General features: G+C 40.5%; 1 protein-coding gene across 2 annotated transcripts in view; it reads left to right on the top strand.

Moving 5' to 3' along the window:
• The first annotated feature begins 3,145 nt into the window (after positions 1–3,145).
• Positions 3,146–11,692, top strand: part of Aqr (aquarius intron-binding spliceosomal factor) — a 70,089-nt gene continuing 61,542 nt past the window's right edge. The window contains exons 1-4 of one of the 2 annotated variants that reach the window (XM_063284276.1): positions 3,146–3,398; positions 5,749–5,805; positions 7,943–7,983; positions 10,834–10,869. In XM_063284276.1, the coding sequence (XP_063140346.1) occupies positions 3,324–3,398; positions 5,749–5,805; positions 7,943–7,983; positions 10,834–10,869 (209 nt within the window). In that variant the 5' untranslated portion in view covers positions 3,146–3,323. 2 annotated transcript variants of the gene reach the window in all.

The raw sequence follows: 11,692 nt of genomic DNA, 5'->3' as shown, positions 1-11,692 counted from the left end.
GCCTGAGATGCTCTCTTCTATCCCCTGTGTTGGTGATGCTTGCGTCTGTAGTTCCTGTTCTCTTCTCTAGGTTTTCCATCTCCAGGATTGCCTGTTTGTGTTTTCTTTATTGCTTCCATTTCCACAGTCAGATCTTAAACAGTTTTATTCACTTCCTTCACCTTTTTAATTGCATTTTTTGTATTTCTTTAAGGAATTTATTCATTTCCTCTTTAAAGGCCTCTATCATTATCTCATAAGACAGGATTTAAGGTTTTTTCTTGTGCTTCAACTATGTTAGGATACGCAGGGTAGTAGGCTATCTGGACTCTGGTAGTACCAGATCATCATGGCTCTTGTTGACTGTGTTCTTAGCATGACCTTCAGCCAACTGGTTGTCTCTCCTGCAGGCAGGCCTCTGAGAGGCAGAGCTTTGGGCCAGAAAATGGAGGGCAAGGGACAAGGTGCAGTTTACCACTACTGGCTGTGCCCTGGGGGACCTAGCAAGCAGGAAATTGGGGGTAGGAGTCTCGCCTGGTTGTATGTGGTGCCCACAGGTCCCAGGGAATGCAGGCAGATCTGTGAGCTTGAAAACAGATTAAGGGACCAAGTGCAGTTTACTGCTTTTAGGTGTGCCTAAAAGGAACCTAGCAGGCAAGGGCTTGGGGCATATATATATATATATATATATATATATATATATATATATATATATATATCAGGAAGATATTACATTTTGTCATAGATCAGTTGAGCATTAAAAATTACAGCTGGTCCCTCTGATCTCTAGAAAACGGCATATGACCTGAGCTCATTGGTTTAATATCTTTCTGGCCACCTGATCTTGAGATAAACTGAATTTAACAAATAGCTAAGCTGGAAATTTTCACCTTCTTTTTTTCTGCTACCTCAGATTTATTTTCTATTCAGTGGAACCATTTTTTCCCTTTAAAACTCACCCCAGCTCTCTATTCTCCATGATGTGTGGTTCTGTACGTCTTTCAACCACTCAGAAGAGATTCGTGCTTGTACTGTTTGCCAAGTGTCTTCCCTGTTTGCTTCTTTCCTTAAATCTGCTAGAGCTCACCATTGGATCTTTTCACCCTTTGATCTTGGTACTTCTAGCAGACATCTTTACCCACGTGTTACCTATTCCAACCTCCCTAAACCACTACTCAAAAGGCATCATCCCAAAATAATGTCCAACCTCTGGTTCCACAATGTCTTTACAAAGTCTTCCTTGTAGATTTTACAACTCAGTAAGTCAAGCCTCGTTCCTAATTCCTAATGTCCTTCCACCATGACCTGCTTTCACAGCTTTATGGGCTGTCTATGGTGAAGTATAGAAGTAGCAATTTCAGCCTATCACGATTCATCATCAAAGCCATCAGAAAACCTGCCCTACTGTTTTATAGATGCCATATTTGGCAATAAGACGACATGGTTATTAACTATTCAAAATGTTTTACATTTAAAATTGCAATCAAGTGAAATTTTAACTAAACATCCACAAACCATAAAAGATGGAGGGACAAAAAACTGCATGTATATACTTAATTAACAGGCCTATGCTATTTTCTCTCACAGTACTCATTTTGGGCCGATGGATATATCATAAAATTAAGAGAGAATTGCCTACATTCCTCCAGAGAGAACTTACTAGAGATAACTGTTTACCCTGTGTTTGAATTTGAAAATGGTAGGGGTGTGCAAACCCAAGGATTATAATATAAGTGATCAAATAAAAATCCAGGTAAACGTTTTAAACAGTTATTTCCCTGGTGAAGATATAAATGTAAAACTCACAAAAAGATGTTCAGCAGCATCAGTCATTGCAGAAACATGAATCGTGTCTTTAATGGGACATGCCATGTCCCTATTAAAATGACTGAAACGACTTTAAAAACTGTCCCTATTATCAGTCAGTGAGGGAAAGAGGACAGTACGAGTCTCAAATGTTAGAGAGGTACAGATACTTTGGAAAGACAGAAGTTTCTTAAAACGGTAAACATACACCTATCCTATGACCTTGCCATTGAATGTGTTACTTCAGAGGAAATGTATCTCTACGAAATGACTTAGAATCACCTGTAGAGGACTTTCTTTTAGTAGTCAACAACTGAAAACATTCTAAATGCCTATCAACATAGTACTAAGTCAGTGGATTGTAATATGTCTGAAACGTTGACCATTATTTAGCAATACAATAAAATCAGTGACTGATCGGACCAACAACACAGATGCATCTCAAAATAATTCTGAGTGAGCAAAAACGAACATATTCTAAAATCTTATGGAAAAGAGTTTCTTTTTAAATTTTATTTTTATTTCATGTGCATTTGTGTTTTGCCTCCATGTATGTCTGTGTGAGGACATCAGAGCCTCTGGAACTAGAGTTACAGACAATTGTGAACTGCCATGCGGCGGGTTCTCGGAATTGAACCCAGGTTCTCTGGAACAGCAGCCAGTGCTCTTAACCGCTGAGCAAACATTTTTTTCCTCTAAAAATTTATATAAAGTTTATATAAAATTCTCTACTAACAGCGACCAGTGAAGGTTGTGTGAGAAAAAGGGATGACAGGTTGAAGGCCCAAGGAAACATAGTAACTTCTAATGGCTTTGGGTAATCTCGTTGCCATGGTTCTGGTGAGGCTTTAATAGACATACAACTATTTCAACGTGTATTAAGTTTTACACTCTGTGTACGTTTATGTGTGGCAATCAGTACTTCCAGGAAGCTTTTGAAGTCACATGGTACCTCAAATTCCAAGAGTAAGGTTTTGTTTCTTACTACATCTTTGCATTCAGAGCTCAACCCTAACAATCAACATACTTTAAGAGACCTTCTAAAATGTGAAAACGTTCGCGTGTACTCTATGCTGGCCTCAAAACAGACAAGGCCATTCCTCCAGTCTGGGACTAAGAGACAGATACCATCTCTCCTCCCCAATTTTCCCTCTCAGTTCATATGTTCAAGTAAACTCCTACATCCTATTCTTCCAACTCCCACCTAGTAACCACATTCAAAACCACCTTTCAGCCCCCTCCTCCCTAATCCTGCACGCTGAATGTTATTTTTCCTCCTTCCATTAGGGGGCGATAAAGAGATAGGTGAAGGCTGCTGACTCTCTAGCTCAAGCTTAGCTCTTGCCTTAACTTCCCGGCCCACTAGTTCTTCTTCCGGGGAACGCCGGGACTTCTCAGGTTCCGGGAGGAACCATGAGAACTTAGGCTCCCTTGTGCCCGGCGCTGTGGCACCCTGGCGGTAGCTTGCAGCCGCTGCCTGAAAGCTTTGGAGAATCGCCGCTACGAGCCTCTGGTCTGCTTCGGAGGTGACCGCTGCGATGGCGGCTCCTGCGCAGCCCAAGAAAATCGTGGCCCCCACCGTGTCCCAGATCAACGCAGAGTTCGTCACCCAGGTGAGCCCCGGCTTGCCCACTTGTGTAGGGAGGGATGCCGAGCCCCCAAAGCCCAGCGTTGGGATTGTCTTTGATATCTTGTGTACGTGCAAGTTACTAGGTAAACATTGGAAAGGCTACAGTGAAAGAGGCCGCTCCACGTTGGACTACAAAACATGCTTCTGAGTTGTATTAATCTGACAAGAGTCTGTCTACAAGTAGATCGCTCTGTGGCCGTTAATTGTCTGTCATTATGGAACTTTCATTTGGACACAGCAAAGCCAATTCTGGGCCTTTAGCCTTTCACATCCTTGTTAATTCTTCGGAAATTGTTGAGAGTATAAGTGCGGGAAAATTCAAGCCCTCCCCCTTCTCTCCGATCTCAGCAGATTTGTCAAGGCCTAGAAGCTATTTCCATTCGCTTAGCCCCTGTATGTCTACATGTGTTTGTCTGTATTTCTGGACCTCTCTCGTCCAACGTTGCCCTCCCCGCTAAGACTTCTTGATCTGTCGTATTTCTTCTGTCCTCCTGCAGCCTGCTCTTCAGGTTGCTCCAGAGTGCTCACGGGTGCAAAACTGTTCACATTACCTGTTTTCCTAAAATGTCCCGTAAAACAGTTCTGATTGTCCTTGGGATAATGACTGGAACCTTTGAAAGTGCTGTGATGTGGACTATGCTTTTACCCAAAGTGCTCAATATCTCTCCCATATTCATTCATTCCCCTTCATTCTCTCTCTGTCCGTCTCTGTCTCTGTCTCTCCCCCCTCCCCCACCTTGTACTAATAGCTTTATGCTTTCACGACTCTAGCTGCAGTTACTTGAATATGCCATGGTAACTAAAAAGTGGATCCATTTTAACCTGGCTTCCTTTATTGTCATCCTCTTACACAACATTAGAGAGGCTCTCCCTGACTACTTCTGCTAAATGCAGACAAAAAGATGATTTGGGAAAGAACACGGAAACAATCCAGGCAAGTGCTGATACCTTAAAGTTTGAGGGTAAAGAGAGCTAGAATGGTGGAATGAACTGAGAGGGAAAATGGGGGAGGAGACCTGTCTTTTATTCCCAGCACGTGGGATGTGCAGACAGGAGGAATGGAGTTTAGGGCTAGCCTTGTCTGTTTTGAGGCCAGCATAGGGTACACAGGAATGTTTCGCATTTCAGAAGGTCTCTTAAAGTATGTTGACTGTTAGGGTTGAGCTGTGAATGCAAAGAGCACAGGTACCATCTTCTATGTTTTAGCTCAGTGAGGATGAATAATCAGTGAAATATAATACAGAAATATACTAATATATCGAAGTTATTTACAAGCTGAAAAGACAGAAGCGGTAGCTGTCGGGTAGTGTCACAAAGGCTTTATGGCAGAGTAACACTTCCGACTTGGCTTCATTTGTCCGTTCATCTTTCCGTGGTGTGTTTGTCTAGCTATACACTATTGAAGTGTACCAAACAGTGCAGTTACCTGTTTAAAAAATGTGCTTGCTAGAGTTTGTGTTTTTTGTTTTTGTTTTAAAGAGATTTTGTTTTGTTTTTTAAAGATCAGTAAGAACTATTCTGTTTTTCAATTTGAATGTTTGATTCTATGTTTGGGGTGGGGCGGTATGTGCTTATAAGAGCGGTTACCTATGGAGGACAGAAGAGTTGTTAGACCCCCAGAACTGCATTTGGAGGGAGTCGTAAGCCACTCAGCGTGGCACTGGGAATGCAGTCAGGGTCTGTGGAAGACCAGGTGCTCATAATGGCTGAGCCACTTCTCCACCCCCAGTCCACGTTCCTTAACAACTCTATAATCCACTTCAATTTCTGGAGAGATTATATATCTGTATTCAAATTTCTAAGTGAAGCTTAACCTGCTCCAATGTAAATCACCGACTTCTATGTTCTTTGTTATAATCAGTCTTTATACTACGGTTTCTGAATGATTTTTGTCTACTTATGTCTGGGTATAGTAGTCATTTAAAGGCTTATTTCTTTACAGATCAACATTCATGAATATTTTAAAACTGACTTTTAATACTTACTCAGCTGATGACTAACCACTCCTGGGAAGCTTGCTAAATCTCTTGAGCTCTGGATTTTCTTATGACCGATCCGAAAATGATTTACTCTGATTATAAACAAGCCATACTGTTGGCCAGGGGCTTGGATGTCTGGGTGTTTTGAACATCCCGGTGGCTCATTACCATAGAAAGCATCACTGGTATTTGTTGGATTCTTGCCAAGGATGGTAACTAAATCACATGTCTTATGGTACCTTTAAAGTTGCCCAGTTCTCCAGTCCTAGGTCTGCTTTAAGAAGCAGCTTCACATGTCTAAGTGGTACAGTGGTGTGAACCTGTAACTTACATTTATATTGTTTACTCTTGCAGCTGGCATGTAAATACTGGGCTCCTCATATCAAGAAGAAATCACCTTTTGATATAAAAGTAAGTAGCTTTGTTTTATGATATACTTGCAAACAGCTGTGCTCTCGGTATTGTTTTAAAGATTAACTCAACAAAAGCTTTCAGTACATTTTTTATTTATTCACTTTACATCCCGCTCACTGCCCTTCCTCCCTGGGTATCCCCCAACCCTCGAACATCAAGTCTCTACAGAGCCAGGCACATCCTCTCCCACCGAGGCCAGCCAAGGCAGCCCTGCTAGAAGAACATATCCCACAGACAGGCAACAGCTTTTGGGATAGCTTCCACTCCAGTTGTTCAGGACCCTTGTGAAGACCAAGCTGCACATCTGCTACATATTTGCAGGGTGTAAGTCCAGCCCATATATGCTCTTTGGTTGGTGGTTCATTTTGAGAGCCCCAGGATTCCAGGTTAGTTGACTCTGTTGGTCTTCCTGTGGAGTTTTTATCTCCTTCAGGGCCCACGATCCTTCCCCCAGCTCTTCCCTAAGAGTCCTCAAGCTCCATCTACTGTTTGGCTGTGGGTCTCTGCATCCTTCTGAGTCAGCTCCTGGGTAGAGCCTCCCAGATGACAGCCATGCTAGACTCCTGTCTGCAAGCATAACAGAGTATCATTAATAGTATTAGAGATTGGTGCTTACCCATGGGATAGGTCACTAGTTGGGCCAGCTATTGGTTGGCCATTCCCTTAGTCTGTGCTCCATCCCCCATCCCTGCATTTCTTGTAGACAAGATAAATTTTGGGTTGAAAGTTTTGTGGATGAGTTGCAGATTTCCATTCATTCTCATGGCCATCTCTCCTGTCCCTCCCCACATCTGTTCCTGAACCCTCCATTCTCCTCCCTGTCCTCTCTCCCACCCAGCTCCCTCCCTCCATCTGCTTCCTGTGACTGTTTTATTCCCCTGTCTAAATGAAATTCAAGCATCCTCACTTAGGCCTTCCTACCTGTTTAGCTTTTTTTTAAAAAAAAAAACTGAAATTACTATTTTTCATTATCAAACTAATAATTGCTTATGTTAGAAAATTTGGAATCTTTAGAAGTTACACATAAGAACAGAAATCATTACTTAGATATAACGTACATTTTCATCTTGTTTTATTTCTTTTAATCCTTTCCAAAAAAAATGTGCGTGCAATGATTTCCCCTCTGTGGATTCTTAGATGATGTAAAGATTTTTATTATTACAGATGAGCATTCAACAGATATTTCTATTAATATATGCAGTTTTTAACAGAAGATTCTTGGCTGTTCCTTAGAAATAGAGGCTTCTGTTTCCGATGGATCTTAGGCTGCTAGACTGAGAGAAGGGAGTAGAAAGGCTGGTAGGTGATCTGGGTAGAAGAGACGACTAAAGGCGGGGAATGTTCAGTGCTCTGAGGGTTTCATCAAGACAGTTGTCAAACATAAATGCGTGACGGACTTTCTAAACGGAAGCTTCTTCCTGGAAGTCTCCTAGCGTGCTCGCTAGGCCTTGCTGCAGAGTGAATGTTGACACTGCAGAGGACTGGACGAGTGATGGAGACTCCGACCTTAGGCCCTGCAGTGTGCACCGAGCTGGATGCTTTAGGTGTCTTTGTTAAAGCTGCACAGCCTGAGTTCTGCCTCTGCCACATCTGGCCTCGTGGGCCATTTCTTATCTTAAGTGAGGAAACCGACATTAGCAAGGTCAGACACTTGTAGCAGGGCCAGAGCCTGAACAGATGGTTTGAAGCAATCTTCCAGAAAGTGTGATGTTACCATGTTCGTTTGGATACAGCAGCCATTCTTTGTTTCTGTAATATCCACATTCACACTTTCAGTTTACTGTCTGGCTTTTAGAATGATTAGTAAAGCCTAATAACATTTAAAATCATTTAAAATTAATTTTTGAAAATATGACTTATGAGGTTTGCTTGTCTAGAAATGTTATAAACACATCCTGTTTAAAGAATACTGTGGATTGTAAAAGAATTCTGATTAGTTTTTATGTGGATGGATTTTATTACTTCTACTACTTTACGTTCTGTTGTTTTATACTTGAGACATATATCATTACTAAAAAGTCTCTTGTTTGAATATTTGATCTTATTTCATGTAATCTCAGTAATTGAAACCTTCAGTTTAGATTGAAAATCAAGGTGATTAACATATTAAACACTTTTATATTTTTGGCAATAGGTGATAGAAGAAATATATGAAAAAGAGATCGTCAAATCACGGTAGGAGTGAGTTTAATTGTGGTACCTTGGGATTATGTGTGTGTCTGAATGACTGGTTCCAGTCTTGAAAGGATCTTTTTATTTTCTATGCAAAGTTATAGTGCTGGTATTGATTAGTTGCATGGTTTCTCTTGTGTCTTCTAGTTTCAAAGTCAGATCAGAGGAATTAAACTCATATGCCTTATTTGGTTTGTGAAGAACCAAGATATGGATGGATGGGTGGATGGATGGATGATAGATGGATGATGGATGGATGATGGATGGATGGATGGGTGATGGATGGATGGATGATGGATGGTTGATGGATGGATGGATGGATGGATGGATGATGGATGGTTGATGGATGGATGATGGATGGATGATGGATGGATGATAGAGCAGAGTGAGCATATGTTTATTTCATGTTCACTAATTATTTTCTTACTATTTCTGATAAATCTTCTAAAAAACACTCTTGAAATTGTAGAACCAAGATGTAAAATAAAATGCCTATATCTATATATTACATAAAATTAAGTCATAATTAGTTATTTTTAATAATGTACCTAAAGGGGTGACTTTAAAAATTACCTTCCCTGTTGCTAGACTCCAGGGTGTCCATCAGCATGTGCAGTTTTATCTTCCCTTCACATGGAAGGGATTAGACCCCTCATTCTGTCATGAGATACCTTAAAAGAAATTAACTGTTTGTATTGGTCATCGTTTCATATATTTACTTGTAGATAATGGTTTTTTGGTGGTTTTTTTTTTGGGGGGGGGGGAGATAAAGTCTTGCAGAGCTCAAGACTAGCTTTGATTCCTCCTGCCTTCAGCTTCTTATGTACAGGGATTACATGTGTGTACCACTATGCAAGTTCAAATTTTGTAGAGTCCTTTGTTTGGTATTTTAATGTGTTAAGTGTTCAAGAAGTAAATTTTACTAAGTAATTTGAAGGGAAAACTAAGGCAGTTGGTTGCATACACCTTTAATCCCAGCACTCAGAAGACAGAGACAGGCAGTCCTCTGTGAGTTCAGAGTCAGCCTGGTCCACATAGTGAGTTCCAGAACAGCCAGGGCTGTTATACAGAGCAACCCTTTCTCAAAAAGCTATGATGATGATGATGGTGGTGGTGGTGGTGATGGTAGTGATGATGATGATGGTGGTGGTGGTGGTGGTGATGATGATGGTGGTGGTGGTGAGGAGGAGGAGGAAGAGGAAGAGGAGGAAGAGGCAGTATCAAAATAGGGGAGTGAATGTTTTATGGTTGACTTATATGCCTGGTAAGAATTTTTATAACAAAAATTGCAATATACTTTAACAGCTTTAAAACAGTGTTTTAGACTAGTGCCTGAGGAAATTAGTTTGCTGAACAATGTATCATCTTCAGTATCTAGGGAATGGCTTGATGTAATATTTATTAAATGGTTATAATACACTCCCAAAATAGGCTGTTTTATAGTCTTGAGATACTTTTAATATCACAGTACTCATTTATTCAGATCTTAATATACTTATAGTATAAAAATAGATTCTTCTAGGATTTCAAAATTAATTTTTAAAAGCCTGTTTTGCCTAGTCAAATGAGTAGTAAGGCCTGTTACACAATTGGCTCATTTTTGTTATTTCTTGGAATGTCAGTTTTGGAAAGCTTCCTTGACTGCATTTTATTCAGCTTTCCTTTAAAATAGGAGTTGTTATCATCTGTTTTCCACGTACTGGCTTTCTCTAAGCATTTTACATACATGAGTACATTTACCCATCCTCAAGAACTTTGAGATACTCTTCCTGCATATGGTCTAGGAAGGTGATTAAGGCACTGCCCACTAGTTGAGGCACTGGTTTGTTCCCTTGGCTCTTGTCTGCCACTTTGGTTTTTAGCAGGCATAGCCTCCATTTTCTTACAGGGCCCACTAACTTAAACCCTTTGGCATTACTCTAAATCCTACAGTGACTTATAAAGAACTTTGTCTCATTACTTTGTGTTTATGTTTATTTGACGCTGAGTGTAGTAACCCTTATAGATTAGCATGCTATACCTGGTTAGAAACAGAGACCTTGGATTTTGTCCGTACCCCAGAGGTCGCTGTTAGTTGCTTCCTCTAACATTCATAAGTGAAAGCTGGATGAGATGAAAAAGTAAAGAGGATAGGCTTGCATGGTTTTTGACTTTAAATAAGCAGGCAGGCCAGCCAGGTGCCTCACCAGGTAAAACATTTGCCACACCGACATGGAGGCTTGAGTTCAGCCTTCTGACCTCCACATACACCATGCTGTGTGTGTGTGTCCACACATATCATGTATTCATAACGACCCAGCCCTTTTTAGCATTTGAAGGTACCTTTTTCTCCTTATGTAGTTCTCAGTGTGGTTTCCGCCTAGCTGCATCCTGGGAAGTTGTATGGTGGTAGAGCAGCTTACATTTGCCTCCTGTTTCCTTATCAGCTATGGGGATGTGGGTGCTGATGGAGTCAGTGCACCTAGGTTTTATACACAATTTGATGGATTAATGAAACGTATGTTATGTTTTGAGCACAGCGTCATGCATAATAAATGTTGTCAGTCAATATTAGTATCTTAGAAAAGCATACAGACTACCTCAGGGATTTAATCAGTCATGATAATTATTTGTGGCTGTTCATATCTCCAAAACCCTTCAATCCGAGGACTGTGGCCAGTGGTCGCTCTGTCTTACACATACACGTTAGTTAGGTTGCCGCCCAGAGTGTCACTCAAGCCGTCACATCCACTCTGTTTAATTTGATTATAAAAGATTCCAAATGAATGAGAATTAAGATCTCTGAAATGTTTCTATTTTCTACTTCAAAGTTATTTATTATTTACTTATTTATTTATTTATTCGTGTTTTTAGGTTTGCCATCAGAAAAATAATGCTGCTGGAATTTAGGTGAGTGAAGCCATTGCATGGATGGTTGATGACCTCGACTGTGAGTAAAGTGTTAATTTCCAATAAAGAGCATAGTTTGATAGACTTCAGGGGCAGCTTAGGGATATAGGTTGTATTTATTTAGTTGTTTCTCACTACTTATAAGTGGAGTGTGGGAATAAATCAGGATATACTCTATAACTGGTTTTCTTCCTTCTTAGTAAATTTTTGTTACTAATTCATCATTGTTCCAACCTACTTATAACCTAAATGTTTTAGACATAAGAAAGTGTATGGTTCTTCCCAAGGCCATGTCACATGTTGGGCATGTGCCACCCTTCTCACCTGTACTCCCAGCCTGAAAACAGGGTTTAGGTTGGTGGTGGTGATTTTTGGATTTTGTTGTTGTTGTTGTTGAGTTTGTTTGTTTGTTTGAGGAAAGGTTTCTCTATGATGCTTTGGCTGGCCTGAACCTCACTATATAGAACAGGATGACTGGGAACTCAGAAATTCACCTGCCTCTGTTCCTGAGTGCTGGGATGAAAGGCATGTGCCACTATGCCCTGTTCACACACAACGTTTAGTTATAAGAGACCATGCCTCATCCAGGTTTGTCTCAGTGTTCAGCATAGGCTGAGCATGTCATAAACAGTACTGAATGTTTTGTATGCATGGCACTCATAATACCCTGAAAAAGTAATGTGGAATAATGAAACTATTGAAACTGACTCCAAAATGATTGTCACTTGTGTCAACTTGTCAGAGAACTATATAGGACAGCAATGTAAACTAATTCAATCTTCATTAAAAACATGACATTAAGTAACTGATCCTCTTTTAGAGG

Source organism: Rattus norvegicus, chromosome 3 (genome assembly GCF_036323735.1).
Source record: "Rattus norvegicus strain BN/NHsdMcwi chromosome 3, GRCr8, whole genome shotgun sequence".
In the NCBI taxonomy this organism is placed as follows: Eukaryota; Metazoa; Chordata; class Mammalia; order Rodentia; family Muridae; genus Rattus; species Rattus norvegicus.
The sequence above is the reverse complement of the archived record's forward strand: the minus strand, read 5'-3'. Positions and strand labels throughout refer to the sequence as shown.